This window comes from Parambassis ranga, chromosome 12 (assembly GCF_900634625.1).
Source record: "Parambassis ranga chromosome 12, fParRan2.1, whole genome shotgun sequence".
NCBI lineage: Eukaryota > Metazoa > Chordata > Actinopteri > Ambassidae > Parambassis > Parambassis ranga.
In genome coordinates, this window is record NC_041032.1 from 3,715,439 (window position 1) to 3,733,822 (window position 18,384).

Genomic DNA, 18,384 nt, shown 5'->3' on the forward strand with positions numbered 1-18,384 from the left:
GTATTGACAACAACACTCATACAGTTGGTTCAATATTGAATATGCTTCTCTATTAAGCTCCTTTTTCTGGCCACACCCTTGGCAGGGCTGACTGAACACGTTGGACCAGTAATGACTCCCAGAGGGTGTGTCCAGCTTCTGGTGAAACAGCGCAGTGTTCACCACCTCCTCACCGGTATTGAGTTGTTACCAGCTCGCCTCCGTGATACACCTCCTCCGCCCTCCTCCTCCTTCAAGGGAGGAGAACAGACTGCAGCTGTGCCAGAGCCGTACGCTTCTCAGGAGGGGGGAAAGTGAAGTGTTTTCCCGGCGGGTTTTACGCAGAGAGACTTTCTGGGAATATCACCAAAGGAAGTTTTTCACCTGATAGATAGGATTTTTTTTTTGCAGGATCTCCTGTAACCATGGGGGACGTGGTTTCCTCTCACCTGGATGAGAGCAGGCGGGAGATGATTGCAGGTAAGAGGGGACTGCAACAAGTCACCAGCTCTCCACAAGATCCTGTTTAAGGAATGTTATTTATAACAACTTTAGTGAGGTTTTGTTTCCCACTGTTGCTCGCTCTGTCACACCATTATTACAGCATGTGTGGTTTTGCATTAGAAAGAAAAGTTCCCTCTAATGTATACTTGCAAAAAGTTTCTCTTTTCTGTAACAGTCCCAACTCTGCTGCAGGCATATTTCTCTGGGATAATAAGTAGGTTTCCCCATGGGAAGCATGTTTGTATAAGTTTGAGACTGCCTGCTATTTAAGGCTCAGATTGCTCAGGCGTCACACTGTGAACTGTGCAGGTCTGTCCCCATTATTTCCACAAAGCAAGGGAGCAGAGGAGAACGCGGATCTGCATGATTACTGTCTTTTGAAGTCCTTTTGATGATGCATTCAGGGACCAAAACAAAACTGCTTGTTTTCTTTCCGTCTGCCTTTTGTGGTTCCCAAAAAATGTTCATGTTCCACGAGGATTGTAACTGTGTTTGGGTGTGTATGCTGGCAGACAGACTTGCATAAGGAAACCAAAGATTGTGTTCCTGAGGTCTAGACACTCATTTTGTTTGTTGCTTTTGCTGCTGTTTTGTGAACCAGACAGAGGCCAAATAGCTTAAAATAGGAAGAACTGGCCTTTTTTCAAAGTGCCAAAGTGGTTTCAAAGTGGTTTTTCTGTTGTGTTGCCATTTAAAATGAACAGGGAATAATGTTTCTTATTTGTTTAGGTTACTTTTAAAGGCTAAAATGTCAAATCTAGCTTCTCAAACATGAGATTTTGTCTCATTTTTTCTGTTTTATATTATTATTAAAGGTAAAATCTTTGGCTTTTAAACAAAACAAACAATATAAAAACATCATTAGGTCACTAGTCTTAAAAATTCACACAAAGTGAAAACAGTTTAGTGTAGCTTTAGTGTTGTTAGAGTAGACGTCTTGTCAGAAAACCTTATTTTGTGCAAATTCATTCAGTGTTATTGCCACTGCAAGTAATGTTATTACTGTAGAAGGCTATAGGGGGACTTTGAGTCATCATTTTAAGATTTTTAAATGAAATACTTCACATTTTCTGTTTACAAACCAGCTGGGGAGTAGAAGAGACGAGTCAGAGAGGGGGAGGATAATTAGTGAAGCTGCTGGAGTAAAGCGGGTAGGAACATGTCACAGGGTTAATAGCTGAAACTGCTGTCTGGCTCACACACACACACACTCTGTGTCTTCTCGACCAAAAACTCTGTGCAAATCTACAGAAAAATACCAGAAGTGGACATCAATGAGTGTACATCTAAAAAAAGATGTGATTCATCCAGTTCTGAATTTTCACAGGGTGTGTACTTTGTGTGTGTGTGAGAGAGGACTAGTCAGCATTTCTACATCAGGAGTGTTGTTTGGCATGTGTAACTCCCAATGAGATGCTTTCTCTTCATCCTCACTGCCTGAACACATTCTCAGTAAAAGTTCTCCTCCCTCATATCAGCCCAACATAAGAGACAAGCAATATACTACACACACACACACACGTACACACACACACACACACACGTACACACACACGTGCAAAGCGACTGTTCATCTTCATCCACTGCTAACAGATGATGTAGTGGTTTGTTTGTCTACACTGGAGGAAGGAAAAGCAGGGAGTGAAGGACGCTGGCACAGTGACATAATATTTAGTACAAATATTTAAGATCAACAGAGAATAAAGCCAAGATGATGATAGCATTAGACAGTAGCCTACAAACTACCTGCATGGTACAAATGCAATTAGCAGTATTCAGGCTAGATGCTATTTAGGTCAATTCGCTGCACATCCTCATTAGAAAAACAACATCAGAGCTTTCATTCTAAAGCAATTGAAAAATGAATAGCTAAAAATTGAAAATGGCAGAGAAGCTTGTTTGCAGCATAATATGCTTTTGTTGTAAAAAGGTTTAATATTCCCCCTAAACCTATTAAACAGCAACAGAAAATGAAAGTAAAGTGTCTAAACCGGACACAACCCCCAGTCTCCTGGTAAAAGCCTGATGTTAGTGCTTATATCTACCCGAGATCCTCTACAAGTGGATTTTGTCTTCATCCCTAATCCCTGACAATGATCCTATTCTGACATTTGTGTGTATATATGACCAAACTGCAGAAAAAACAGGCAAGAAACTCACGTCCTAGCAGCTCATTAAAATGACCTCAATGCCAAAAATCCTCCGCCTGTAACTGAAGGTGAAGCAGACACAGACACGTAATCCATATTCATATAGTGTCAATGGTTAAATGCACTGGATCAGTGATTCGTCATTTTTCTGAAAAGGACACACATTCAGAATGCGCTGTGTCTAATGATCCATCCAAAACCTTTTCTTTACCCAACAATTCTCCCATTTATGATTCCAGTAATTAGTTATTAGTCATGGAATTAAGTGGAACAATAAAACAAATGTGGACTTGAATGTTATTAATACATCACTGAGTTTATAATAGTGAGGTTATTGGATCAGTATTTTCAGGTGCAACGTCTCACTGATTTACAACAAGAGATGAAAAACAAAAGGTAACAAGTGCCTAGGGTGGATGAAAGGATATAACCGGAGGGTTTGGCATGTCTGTACAGGCTGACACAGAGCACTGAGTGTGTGTTTTATGATGTGGTCTTTGTTTCCAAGTTCCAATTTCCAAGTGTGCCGTCTACGTCCATTTACAGTTTCCCAGTTTCTGCTGACTTTGGCAAGGCAAGGCAACCGGTGGAAAGTACCAACTCTGCATAGCTGAGGTGGAAGCCACATTAACCAGCACTAATGTTGTGAAGATTTCCACAGAAAGAGAGAGTTTCTGTCCAAAATCAGACAACAAATGGATTTGATTGGAGACAATCATCAGTTTTCCGACACCTCATGCAGTGACGCCAACAGGCTGAACACACTGATAAGGGAGGCTGGCTCTGTCATTGGCTGCAGACAGGAGGACATTGAACAAACTGTTATCAGTCATGAAAACCCCTGACCACCCTCTCTCCACCCTGTACTGGACAGGCAAATGAGCGCCTTTTCCAAAAGGCTCAGACAGCTTCGCTGTCTTAAGGACTGTTACAGGAAATCTTTCCTCCCAGTATAACTCCCCATCTCTGTGCCAGAGATAACACTCTGACCCATTGTTGTAAATGACATATTTTTCACATGGTTTAGCTTTTCAATTGCACACTATTCGTTAGAGATCTATGCTTAGTATGCTGAGTGCCTGTATATTGCTCCTGTAACAGTGAAATATCCAAGCTCCAATACTTCTATTGTGTTCTGTTGTATTCTAAAACACAACAACAATCATGGGGCCCCTAAAGAGGCTAAACCAATCAGAATGCTGGTGCGCTTCTATTTAGAAGGTCCTGCCCTCTCACACTCATTCAGTCCTCTGACCAGTACTCCTCTCTCCTCCTGGAATGACATGGTGTTTTTTTTAATAAGTACATGTGTCCCTGTCCCCATGTCTCCTCCACATTCTGTCCTTGTCTATCCTGTCCTGTCAGCTCTTTCCTTCCTGCTCTCCCACTGCAGTCTGACTCCCTCCTTCCTGTGTTGTTCCTTCCATAAACAGATCATACTTAACACTGTCTGCTGCTGACTGAGCCAAAAACATTGATCGGGACACACACTGATCCTTTCCTTCTAGCGTTAGGACATGGGAACATCTCAGAAGGTTATAGGATGCCAACTTATACTTCAACTCCCGGACTTACATCTTCACTAGAGAGCCATTATACAGACTGCTTTGTGTTGATAACACGAGACTCACATGGCCATTTTGAATTTTATTATATGGTTTTCATAAAGAGCTGATAGCAGCAGTGAAGGCTGTGGCCTATGCAAAGCATAGGTCAACTGATGGCCTAGTGTTACAGCCTTTTTTGTGTTTCAGAGGGTTTCAGCATTGGAGATTTTGATCTTGTGTCTGTCTGTCTGTCTGTCTGTCTCCTGCAGCTCGGACCAAAGATGTGATAAAACAGTACAGCGATGTGTATGAGCAGCAGTACGCAGTCGCTCTCTTCAACAGCGTCCGCTTTGAGATAGAAGGAGGAGGAGGAACGCAGTCGCAGCTGCTTCACAGAAAGGCAAGTGAGATTCAAAACTTTGGTTAGAACGAGGAGAACCAAACTGTCTTAATGCAACATTAAATATTAATGAATCTCCCTGCCATGTTTCAGGTATGAACGGATACTGTTTATGATTTTTGCACAACACAAACCTGCATAAATGTGCTCTTTGTCAGGCCAACAGAGCTTGATGTTATGCACAATGCATGAAACGAGGTCATCCCTGGGGTCTCTGTAGCAGGACATAACCTAATGAGCAAACCCTCTGCTTTAACTCTCAACGGCTTTTTGTGTTCCTCTCATCTTTGAATGTACTGGAGGTTTTCAGTCACTGCAGGGAAAGTGGAGCACATTTGATGCATGAACAGAGGCACAGTGTCTGTTATGGCAGTTCATAAACTCTGGTCATCATGCAGGGGACAGCTGCTCATGAAAACAACTGAAACAAATTGTACTATGTGAACAAAATGTACAATAATCTCAACACAAGTTGGGCTAAATGTGCAACGGTAAAAAAATCCATTGTACTACAATGCCAGATACAAACATTGCCATGACATCGCTATGTTATAAATGTTATGTGGCTTCCCTCAAGTCATCCTTACATAAAGAATAGGCTGTTTTTAGAATAGAATATGCTTTTAATGTCATTGTAACATGCCACATGTACAATGAAACCTAAACACTACTTTAGGCCCAACAAAACTCAAGACTGTTGCTAGTTTGGCCTTTACATGAAAAGCAGAGCTGGTGCTAACAGAGTGAGCCTTCGATGAATAATTCAGTCAGAACAACTGTGGTTTACACCTTAGGAATAAACTGACAACACTTAGCTTCCATTTTAAGACATAGGCTACTATACTATGTAGCTATTGTAGCTAGAAATTGAAATAAATGTCTACAGTGCAATATGGCTATCAAGTGGCTTAAACCAGTTGACATTTTTGGTCAATATTTTGATGTACAGTGCAGCATGTTGCACTACATAAGGTCGTCTTCAAGAACATAGCTGCCAGTAGTGAAGTAGAGAACAACTGACAAGAAAAGCAAAGACAGAAACACTTTCCTCAGATTTACCAGATCAGATCAGATTTCCAACTTTTTCATTGATAAGTAAATGCATTTCTGGGCTGATCAAACACCTCTATGTGTCCAAACTCACATGAAAAATGACCCCTAAGACCCTACCACTCATGTTACCAGTCATGTTAACATGTTAACAATTTCCCCCCACGGGATCTATAAAGTGTATCTATCTATAATCACACAGTTCAGTGAAACGAACAAATCTGCTCTCCAACATACTGCACACTTTTATATTTCAACTCCAGACCCTTCTGTCGCCCCGTTTCTTCCCCTTCTGAGAATGGATTACTTGATCCTAGTCAGGAAATCTAAAAACAAAGTGGTTGGTGTGTATCCTTATGTAAACATCGTTGGGTAAAAATCCCCACCCCCGCATGTTTGGAAACACCAAGAAGGTCTCACAAGTTAAAATGCTTTACATCATACTGAGTGTGTTTCTGTGTGTGATTTCTAGGACCCTCTGGCAGGTCGCTCCATCTTCTCAGGGAGTTTGTTTCAGTACCTGGAGGAGAACCGGAAGTGGAGGAATCGCTTCGTATCTGTGCCAAACACCTACACCATCAACCTCTATGAGAACAAAACAGTGAGTGGATGGACTAAATTGAGTCAGATTTGACCGTTAAAACAGTTTAACCTCATTGGTGTCTCTCAAACAGGCACATGAACGGGGGCTGCACCCAAAGCTGACCATTAACTGCGCGGGTTACAGGGCCCTGACCTCATTGGAGGAGTACGTAGAGCTGATTAACACCAGCCTACCAGGTCAGAAAATAACAACAATACCACCAATAACCATAAGTACTGAAAATATACATGACACAAACATGTCATGACTCACTGCAGGTATCAAGGCAAAAGCGAGCAGCAGTCCATTCATCAAGTGTGCGACCCAGTTCCCCCTCATCCTGTGGCACCCGTACGCTCGCCACCACTACTTCTGTGTAATGACCGAGAAGGAGCAAAAGAAGTGGCACGCCGTGCTGCAGGACTGCGTCAGACACTGCAACAACGGTAAGGATACACACACAAGATAGGCAGTGGAAGTTTGGATGTCAATGGGATTGAATTAGACTATTCTCATAAGAAACGTGGTGAAGTATTACAAATCAATCGATTCATTCAGTTGTTAGGACCTTACACAGTGTTTCTCTCAGAGCTCCACCTTGCACAATTAGCGCCTTTCTTTGCCTCTCTACCTTTGTTGCTAGTTTCAGAAAAAGGTGTGTGTAAAGTGTGTGAAGCCTTTACATGCCATGTGAGTGAGCTGGTTAAACTGAGCATGAGGTGCAGCAGGAATGAGGTGTCAGACACTGACGTGTGGCCAGATGAGAGTTCCAAATGAATGGAGAGGAATTAGCATCAAAAGGTCATAGGCATTGTACTGTTTTAGTACTGTCGTAATATTCTTCTAACAAGCAATGCTAACCTGTAACAAATAATTGGTTGCTAAGGCAATTTTAGTCATCTATATGGTTGTAACTACTGTTTATTCATATTGCAAAGCATAAATGTTTTGCATACCTCTTAGGATTGAGCATAAGCCACCAGGATGGTTAGTTCAAATACATCAAGCTAATTTATATTATTTACTTATACGCTATTTACATTCATAGTCAACTGTATGTCCGAGAGTTAGTAAGTTATGCTTTTGAGTCAACTATTGGGTCAGTTTAGAAAAAAAAGTCTTTCCCACTTTGATACAACACCACATTCTACTGAAACCTGATGTCCCATTTTTATACAGGCCCACAAACGCAGCATGTTTGTGTATTAGTGTGAAGCTGAGATGGTGTGAAAATAAGTGCATATAATGCTATTTCTCCATGCACTTTTTATAATAATATATCCTTTTAAAAAAAGTCAACAATCTTTACACAAATTTGTAAAAGTGAAAATTATCTTTTAAGTTCAAAAAAGATTGATATAATTGTTGATACTAATTAGAAAAAAATGATAAATTACATTACTTTACATCGTCAAACAAGTACGCTACCAAATATAATCAAATTTACACATTACATTGAGAACCATGTTATGACCGCATGTGTGTGATATCACATTTTTTTATTATTTCTGTGCTCTATTTCGTAAACAAATTGCCATCATTTGTATTCCTTTACCTTATTTGACCCGAGTTTTCATAGTCGTGGGTGTGCACACACTTATAATTGGAACGCTTTTAGGCTTTGACCTCATATGAAAGCTCCTGTAATGTGTTGGTGTATTATGTGTGATTGAGCTTTAAGTCAGGACGGATCATAGAGCACGAGGAGTCACTGTAATCATCCAGTCAGCCATATCAAATCAGTCAGCACCTGCAGACACATGCAAATGACTTGTGCGGTATAGTTTGTACAAATGCCTCCACTGTAAGTCGAAGAGATATAATAAGGAACGCTTCATGCCACCTATTGAATGAAACAGCGCTCATCGGCAAAGTTGCTCGACCTGATCCAGCCCTGTTTTGCTCCTATTATGCCGACCGAGCATGTTGCATGAATTCACGCATGCACGACTTATGCTAGCAGCTGTCTGATATCAGTTTGAAAACATCCATGCTTATTACTAGTATGTCTAAAAACGTGCAAATTAAACCAGCCTGTCTTGCTCACAAAACGCTACCTGTCTGGGCATGCTCAGTGCAAACCCTAGAGTCCCTGCCATACATTCCAGCTGTGAGGTTAGGCTCTGGGAATATGTCATAAAGAAACAGAGCCTGTCACTGGAGCTGGTGGAGTTAACCTGTGTGTGGCTTTCAGTGTGGACTGATACTCTGTTTCACCTCAGTCACATCAGTGTTGTTCTTGAGGAAATCCAGACTTCAGGATGCATTGAAAAAGGTGCCCAGGTCAGCACTTCTTCTTCGCCATTGTACAAAATGTGATGCAGTAAAGTATCAGCAACAGAGAAGTTATATGCAAAGCAGTTCTTTTGCCAGACACTGACACTGTTCAGCTGGTGATGATAAGTAAAAGCCACAAGTTAAATGTTGACACTGACACACTGAAGGCTTATTTGAATCCTCTAAAGCCGTTTCATCCTCAGTAATTATCCAATAAAACATCTGTTTTGCATCATCCTAACTGGATGATTTGCATGGAGCCATGTCCGTCACTGCAGTTGGAAGGTTATATTAACACCTGTGTTACCAAACATAACCAAACATAAAACTTAACCAATCAGTAAAGTTCTGTGTGTTACAACACCGTGCAGCCTATTAATGTGCGCGATTACAGTGTGCGTACTGTTTACCGCCATCATCTGCTACAGACGTATGTACATCAGATCAAACCATGTTGACGGGCTGCCTCTGCCTCAAAGTTGTCTGATCTTCTGGAAACGGTGAGGATGCATAATTGAATGACAACTAATGTAAAGCTGCAGAAACAACTGCCATTCATCTTAAAGCTATAGATTATTATCTTAAATATTCAAATCATGCGTTGATCAGACAACAGCAACAAATCTTCACCTTATCAGGATGTGTTCAAATGTCTTTTTTATTGTCTGACTGCTGGGATGCTTATGTCTGATGCTATAATTAAGTAAAATGCTCTAATGACTGGAAATGGACCTAGTAGTCTCCAGTGATGTCATGGTCTGGGTAAGCCAAATGAATCCTGAAACTTCATCCACTTTTCCTTTTTTTTTACTAAGCTGCTAACATTGGCTTTGGTTCCCATACTTAATTGCTATTTCCTATGATCATTAGTTGCAGCCTTAATGATCGGTTCAGTTTTGTGCTATTTGACCAGCAGGCAGCTGTTCCGTTTCAAGCTGCAGATCATAACAGTAGCACAGTCAAAGGCTATTCTCCAAGCTGTTGCTAGCCTCCTGGAGAACCATCAATCACGGCTGACTCCCCACACCCACAGCCTCATAAACCAAGTCTCCAGCCCTCTGCTCTGATCCACAGACCTCAGACTAATTCATCTCACCAAGAAGACGGGCAAATTCAGAGGGCGATAAATCCAACCCAGGCTTATAGATTGAGCAGCAGCATACAGTACAGTACGATTTTACAGTGTACACCAATATCAGGTCTCTGGAGTTTGCTCCTAGACACTCAGAATTGCACGTTAGGCCTTAGCTGATTGTGGTTATGATGTCTGCAGCTGATGGTGTGTTTCACGGAGTGTTTACTGTACTGTGGGTTTGGCTGGATCCATAGGGCTCCACCATATGGGGAAATCCTACTCATGCGTGTCAGGGGGGAGCAGCACGAGTTAAAAGAGGTTAAAGATGTCTTTGAAATGCTGCTTCAGTAATGCAGGTGGCCCAAAGCTGAGGTCTCATCAAACCGTGTTTGACTTTCAAACATGTCAAACACAAACAAAAAAAACTGAAAAACATTCATAGATGTGAGGGCCTGGGAACTCATCCCTGGCTGCTGCTAGAAATCCCACCAACCAGAGCGCGGAAGAAATGCAGGGAGGGAAATGCCTTAAATAAAAAAGACCGTGGTAAGTGCTGCCACATGTGCTGCTCACACACAGAGAATGCAAAGGAACTGGAATCTCTCCTTGATCTAGCTGGGTTCGGACACACAGAGAACATGTAGTGGTTTGCAAGCTTGGCAGATTGTCAAAAATATCTACTTTTTTCTGTTGGAGAACCAAAAGAAAATTTGCCTTCAAAATAGCAACATACAATGTGCTCCTAATGTGTGCCTAAAATAATTCTGGTAAACACAACCATTTGCATTTTAAGTTTGAGAAATAATGAAAACAGCTGTCCAAACACATAAGACAGAAACAAAGCCATATGTGCACATGGCCAGGCCACAGGTAAGAAGCTTAATAAAAACATTTAAGAATTTCTTGTTGCCTCAGGATAATTAACATTAAATTCATGTAGTTCGGCTTTACTATAAGGAGATTTTAAATTACAGTAGGTTCATAATCCTTTATTGTATGCACGTCCTTATTACAGGCCTTTCAATCTAGGGTGTTTTTTGTTGTTGTTGTTTTGTTGTGGGGGGGGTTAGTTAGTTTTATTTTAAAAAGCAGATTACAGGGTTCTGACATAATTGGATATAATTGGCAAAATATGCCCAGATGTCAGCTGATGCATATTATTATTTAAATGGCCCAAAATTACAAAGTAAAGTCTAAAGTTCTCTCACATAGTCATAGGAGTCAGACATATAAGAAAACATCTACAAAGAGGCGTTTCAGTTTGGAACAGCTAAGCACATATTTTGGCATGTTTGTTAATGGTGATCAAGCAATCGCAGGTCGTGTGTCTGTGTCTTGTGTTGTTGAAGACATTTAACTGTGCATCTGTGGAAAACCTATTTAACTCATTCAAAGTAAAATTGCAGAGGATGTACAATATAATTTCATCAGCAAAGTCGAACCATGTTGACGGTACTTATCAATGGATAAAGGATAAATGATAGATTCACTGCATTTGACCTGTTCTGTTAATTTCCCATTGTGCCTCTGACTCCAGTGAATTCCCATGAAAACACGTGCCAAGACAAGCTAACAGCCTGACCCTGTGCCTTTCAGCAGAGTCAGAGCACTGGGAGCAGAGACTGCTTCCTGTCTGGCTCTGCCCCCCCCTTCCATACTTCACTCCTTGGTAACTTCCTGTCTTTGTCAGAATCCCTCTGACTCACCTAACTTACAGCCACAGACGCAACAACTCACACATTGCATGTTTGGTATTTTATGCATGACAGACTTCACATACAGCATTATCAGCTCTCAGGCATGCAGTGGCTAACCAAACATTGCATGCATTAGGAGAACAGGCAGCTCCAATGGGTGAATCAGCTTCACAAAACAGCAAGAATGGAGACACTGTAAAATCCATAATAGGCTTTCTGTTAAAAAGTAGTACAATTAGAGAAGTAATAAAGCCTTCCCATTGTTGTTAGGGCCCAATTTTAACCATGTGTGTTTGTCAGTGGTTATAAAGCCTCTACTAGTATAATTCTACATCATAAACCTTAGTGTATTACTATAAAGATTTAGAAGTAATGGAAACAGTGGGATAATGTGCCTTTCAAATTATACAATTAGGCCGATCTACACTGTTTTAATCATTACAATGATGGTTTTAATTACAAATGTGCGCATGACAGGGACAGTTGACACATGAGCAAAATACAACCAAGCATCGGTCTCTTTCATTTAAGCAAGGTCAAACAGCTAATTATAGGCATGCCCTATTCCATACACCTGTTTATACTTCTTTGTGAGGGCTGGCCTTGAGAGAGCCTCTTGACTTCAGCGGTGTATTTTCATCACCTACTGTAAACACACAACCACATGATAAGACCAAACTTCCTAAAAACACGCGCGTGTGGCCCTTTTGAGCCGCTCCTATTGTCCTATCAACTGGGAGGGGCTGTAGCCATGGCAACCAAATGAAATCTGTCCTCCCAACGAGCCAACAAACTTCCTGTTTTGAGGGATGACACAGATGTGTGTGATAGGGGGCCACCGCTGTGCATGCGTCATCTCCACACAGGCCGAAATTACACTCAGACTGTCCCGCAGAAGTGACTTAGGTTTATGGGAAGTGTGTGGGATTCTGCCAAATGTAATAACATGGCTAACCACACTTCAAAACAAAGATATCATGCAATATAAAAACACTGTCATCTGTGTCTCCTTTTAAAATAGAGGGAGCATTTCTTGCTTCTTACTCTTAAATCTCTGCTTTCTCTTTCTCTGCTGCCCCAACAGGTCTGTCGGAGGACTCCACTGTTCAGACGCCAGCCTTCACCGACTCCGTGAGGCTCTACAGGCAAGCTAAAGGACACTACGGGACCTGGGACATGATGTGTGGAGCTCCACCACAGGTCAGGAACTGGTCATCATGGCACACACCCTGACTCAGAGGATATAATAGCAGGTTTGATGCAGCTTATAGTCAAAAGGTGTTTCCAGGAAAAAAAAAATTACAAAGTTCAGGTCAAAGCTGGAGCTCAGCCTATTAGGAGGCCACGATGAATGAATGAATGACGTGCAATGTTAGATTCTACGAAAGCACTACGAGCCCCCTCCTCACCTACGTAAAACCTTTAAAGAAAACATCAGCAACAAGACCCCAACATAAATACCAGCTTTCAGAAGAACACACACACTGTTGATTGGAATCTCCCTTCTGAATAAGTCCCTTTCAGTGTCTGCGGTGTGTTTACAGCAGACACCTCTCCTTCATTAACCTCCATATTTCCTGCCCCTATTTCAGTTTATCCCAGTTTAACCTACAATAACCAATATTAAATTCAATTAAATTAAGTATATTAAGTATACCTGCATTTGTACTGAGCCCAAAGCAAATGGTTAAAAATATAAATAGACCAAAATAGAACATTCAAATATTACAAATATTAGTCATACTATTCACAGAAGAAAAATCTTGTTATGCACCTGCCAATCAAAAGCAAAAAATAGCTGTGTCAAAACAAAAAGAAATATGCTAACAATGCTAATGGAAAACAATAGAAAGCAATGTGAAACACAAGCAAATGGGCTAGTAATGCATGCTCTTTGTCAGTTTTAAAAATGTGTTTGGGGTCTGTTGATGACCTGTTTTGACACAAAAGACATTTTATCAGCTAGGTAACACGTGTCACAGCCACTAAAAAGCAAATAATAGTGAAAATAAACAATATATCTATTATTTGTCCTCCGTGTGTAAAAACATACAGTGCCCTTTGTCACAGCCGTTCATCACCCAGCAGGATGCAAATATTTATTTTAGCCTAGTTAAGAGCTCATTGATGGTGTTTGAGAGGGCAGTGCCACTGAAAACAGCCTTCCTGCCTCACTGCATCCAGCTGCGTAGCATCTCAATCGGCCCACTGTGTCCATGCAACCGCACAGGAAAGAGTGGCAGCAGGGTTATTTTTGTTTTCCTTTGGCTGGAGGATATGAGTTGTTTTGGTTTTTATTTTAACTATAAAAAGAACAACGTTTAAAGAAAGAAACTTTGCAGGCTGCCAAGAGAATTAAAAAAAACTATCTGCATTAATACCACATGTTTTTTGTGTACAGATTCTGGCTAATCTGGTGATGGAGACCCTCCACCCTGAGCTGAGAAATGTTATTGGGCCCCGCCTGAAGGGGAAGATGCAGCAGAGGCAGAGGAACTGGATGCTGGTGAGTTCCTGTCGGTTTGCACAGTGCAAACACACAGGATCGGGTCAAACAAACAGGTTCAGACCACTTACAGCTATTCTCTAACAACTTTCCCCCGCCCCCAGATCTCTGATGCGGTGTACAAGCAGGTGTTGTCTCAGACCACGGGTCAGTACAAAGCACTGGTGGAAGCCTGCGAGGCCCACAGAGCTCCGCTAGATGCCAGACTGCGGACCGACATGGACCAGATCATAACGTCTAAAGAACATGTCAGCAACAAGATACGAGGTGACAGCAAGCCTGTTCTTCATGAATGGTTTCAACCACTAGAACAAAAACGCCAGTTTGACATTTATTGTAAATAGGAAGACGTAGTAGAGGAAGTTGAGGGCATGGGTGTATGAACAGATTTATATGCGGAAATCCCCGAAGCTATAATTAGGGACATAATAAAATGTGCATTTTATTTTGAAAAATATTAACAGCACATTTGCATCTAATGTGGAATTTTTGGTAAATTCCTCAGTGTGCTTCCTACATCCAGACAGAGCGCCATGCAAAACGACTTGCTTCACTTGGTGCTCACTGCGCCGTGTAACATAATCTTCTTGACCTCAAGTGCACACTCCATTGTTGGCGCACTGTTTGCCTGTTTTGCGATGTGGCTGTGGTTTCTCTAGTTCAGGGATAACTGGCAGAGCAAAGCGATCAGTCTGGTCGCTGAGTAACGCCACAGTCCTCAGGTTCCTGATGACTTTGTTGGCACATTTTGGCACCTAATGGGCAAAATTACCTGTAATTAAACCTCACCCTGTATGTGACATTGTCACCTCTTTGTTTACACAATCTGTTCTCCTGCACATTCCGTTTGCTTTGTAGCACCAGAGCATCCAGCCCTTTTTGCAGTGAGCCTCACTGAAAAGTTAACTTGGCACACGCTGCTCACTTCTTTCATGTGTACAGTTTCCCATTGAGCTAAAGTGGAAGAACTGCATTCCACCATTGTGTGAGCCATTTCTGACTTTATCCCACAGATCAGATTTAAAAGCACAAGTCAGCTGTACAAAACAATGCAGGGTCATTTTACATAAGGCTATGCAGAAGCTCAACGGGTTATGATTTTGCTTTTGAGGATCTGGTTGTGTTGCAAAAAAAAAAATGGAGTAAATTTGTGAAAGTGAAAAATGAAACTTTAAGTGCTTCCATGAAAACAGCAAAAAAAATACAGGACACTGCAGTGACTCCACTGAGTGTTACCTGACTATTGTTACCTTTGTTTTCTTCTTCCATGCGTCATGTTTCACTGTTGGCCTGCAGCTCTTGTGTTGCCCAAGGCAGAGCAGCTCCTACGGACCAGCATCCAGCCCTACATCAGCTCCATCCTGGAGGCCCTGATGGAGCCCACTAGCCGGGGCTTCTCCGAGGTCAGGGATATTTTCTTCAGGGAGCTGGTGGAGCTCAGCAAGAACTCACTGAACGGAGGGGACAAAGAAAAAATGGGAGACGTGAGTTGTTTTGTTAATTATAGGAACATTATTAAAGTGCAGGTTTAAAGCATCAAGGAGCATCATCAACACACCCCCCCCCCCCCCCCCCCCCAAACTTTTTCTTACCATCTCTCCCGTCCCCTCAGCACATGGAGAGGCTCTCCATGCTCGCCTTCCATCCGGTGAAGATGCAGAGCTGCTATGAGAAGGTGGAGCAGCTCAACCTGGAGGGGCTGCAGCAGAGGTTCGACGTGTCCAGCCCGTCCGTGTTCATCAGCAGGGCTCAGATCCTCATGAGGGGGGTAGGGTGCCGTCTCTCTTCTTTCTACTATAATAGAAAGTGACAAAAAGCATCACAGCAAAAAGTCAGAACTATCTCAGAAACCTACCATACATGTGGAAAGGGCTCTACTTCCCCCTGGTGGACAAAAAGTGCATCAGCATCTAACAAAAACTGCTAGCAACTAGCAGCTGCTTTACATGCTTATGTGCAATATACTATGTTTTGACAGCAAATGGACAATGCAATGTACACATTTGAACAACTGCTCCACCAGTCCTTAGAGGCTCAGGGAGACGACAACATATGCAAGACCATACAGCGATGCCAGGACAGAGTTCTGAAGGTAAAATGCGAATGATTAAGGGAAATATTGTTAAAGCAATGTTCCTTTTATGTTATTTTATTAATTTTTGTGGTATTCCCTGTCAGAAATACGATTACGACAGCAGCACGGTGCGCAAGAAGTTCTTCAGAGAGGCTCTGCTGCAGATTATCATCCCCTACATGCTGCAGCAGCTCTCATCATCCTGTTCACCTGTGAGTAGCTGCCATAATAAATGACTTCTCCACATGTGTGACAATTTTCAGTTTGGCTTCTGTATCTACCCTTTTCTTTTCTCTCTTTTTTTTTTTTTTTTTTTTTTTTTTTTAAAGGAGCTGCCTCGTTTTAAGGAGCTAATCTTTGAGGACTTCTCCCGTTTTCTCCTGGTGGAGAATATGTTTGAGGAGGTGGTGCTGCAGTCTGTAACCAAAGACATCATGATGGGTGAGGAGCCACAAAGATGGCAGCGGTTTGAATATCTAAATTACATGCTAACAAATTTTGACATTTTTTTTTTCCTGTGTCCAGCTGTGAAGGAGGCCGCTGTGCAGAGGAGACATAATCTCTACAGAGACAGCATCATTTTGACCAACAGTGACCCCAACCTGCACCTTCTGGAGGAAGCACCCTCCGTAGACTGGGCTAACAAATTTGGCGTTGATGAGCCAGAGGGTTCTCAAGGTAGCGGGGTTGAAGGAAGGATTGGGGGGAGTGGGCGAAGACGAAAGCAGGTGGTGTCTATGATACAACTGGATGGGGTGCCTCTGCCCTACGAGTCCTGCCTGGAGGTCCCAGGGGTGGAGCTCATCCCAGAGGAGGATGCTGAGGTGTCTGAGTGCAAAGAGCAAGGAGAGGAGGATGAGAAGGAGGTGGAGCTTAGCCAGCCTGAATGTCCCAAATCTCCAGATAGTGTGGATGAAATCAGGGATTTGATTAATCCAATGGTGGAGATGGTGTTGCCAGTGCCAGAGGGGAACCATAGTGACCTGACAAACGGCACGGCACCGACCACCGGCACCATCATCGCAGAGGATGGGGTACAGGAGGAGGTGACACATGTCACAACCCTTGTGGAGGACGTCCCCAGGAAATCTCTGCGAGACAAGGCGTCCCCACAGACAATCCTCCGGCAGCTGGTAGGAAGCAAGAAGCAGGAAGCTGATAAGGAGCGGCAGGAGGAAGCGGCCATCAAGAGCGCCATCGAGGAACTAGAGATTGCGGTACAGGAAGAGGACAGCGAACAGATTGCAGAGGCCTCTGCACCAGAATCAGATTATGATTCTTCACCACCGCCACCACTTCTGCTGGCAGACTCCAGCTCGCATGAGGACAGCGGCTTCCAGTCACCGGTGAATGAAGGTCTGGACGACAGCGAGACGCAGCCATTTACAAATGGTCTGAATGGAGGTAACAAAGTAATTGACCCAGTGGAAGTGGAGGTGCTTTTAGTGTAGGATACCAGTCATGTGCAGTGGGTGCTTCACACTAAATGAGAGAAAGTAAATAATTATATAGATTATATTTAAGATTAAATATGCTTTATCAATGTTATTTTTGCATAGCAGCTCTTTGCCGATCGGTCAATTCTGCAGCTCAGAGTGCATATTGCCGTGAATTCAGCACATTTGATTTATCATCTTCCCTCTTAAGGTGTAGCTAACAGTGTAAGCGATCTAACTTTCAAATAAGGGTTATTGATGGTTTTAATGTTATGACTTGTTTACATCTGTTTTGCAACAGTAGAAAGTCACTACCATTTGTGGTGTAATGGATACAACTGGTCTTATTCTGTACTGCAGCCTGTATATGGACAGCAGGGGGAGCTATAGGAAAACTTTGAATGCTTCTGTAATTAACGAATGCATCTTTCAAATTATTTTTGTGAAATGTTACATTATGTTATTTGTTTACTTTCTTGTATGTGTAAATGGCCTTTATGTTTCAACACAAACAGTCAGGTAAGGATGAATACATCCACGGTGGTTTTAAAAAGATAGACGTCGTTATTTTTTATATTTTAAAGGGAAATAACCAAAACGTTGTCGTTTCTTGTGACTACGCCTTTAATTCTAGAGATGACCAAGAAACAATAATAGCTTTCAGGTGAAGGAATTCGATACATCAAAGGGAATCCTCTTATTTATGCTGGCTTTTTCTCTGCTTCATCTTAAGTACATTCACTCACTATTTGTTATTTAATTAAGCTATTCTAATCTGTCTTGCAGTGTCAGTTTACCCAGGATGCTACCAACTGCTACAGTAGCATCGAGCTGTACACATGACTCCGGTTTTCCCTTCATATTTATCCTTTGTGTTGAGTTGTGTCAAGTAATGCAAACTTCTGTAAAAATCAACAAAGGGAGTGTAAATATTAGACTTAAATTCTGAACATACACACTGTTTCTTGGGAGGTTTTCCTAGAAAGAAAGAACTATTTAATTTGGTACCAAGTATAAGTTCAATTCTTTGCTGGCTGTAAACAAATTTCATATTTCTGCATCTGCTACCAAGTAATTCACTTTTTTTTTCTTTTCTTTTTTTAAAC

The 18,384-nt window shown here is 42.0% G+C and overlaps 1 protein-coding gene across 1 annotated transcript; it reads left to right on the forward strand.

Annotated features, from left to right (window-relative positions):
- The first annotated feature begins 178 nt into the window (after positions 1–178).
- On the forward strand, positions 179–18,364 carry niban2a (niban apoptosis regulator 2a). The gene is made up of 14 exons (XM_028417875.1): positions 179–459; positions 4,450–4,580; positions 6,103–6,231; positions 6,305–6,410; positions 6,492–6,659; positions 12,347–12,462; positions 13,664–13,768; positions 13,873–14,035; positions 15,065–15,252; positions 15,381–15,536; positions 15,747–15,860; positions 15,947–16,054; positions 16,172–16,283; positions 16,368–18,364. The coding sequence occupies exons 1-14, from the start codon at positions 405–407 to the stop codon at positions 17,291–17,293; spliced, it is 2,577 nt and encodes an 858-aa protein (XP_028273676.1). The 5' UTR covers positions 179–404; the 3' UTR covers positions 17,294–18,364.
- The last annotated feature ends 20 nt before the right edge of the window (positions 18,365–18,384 follow it).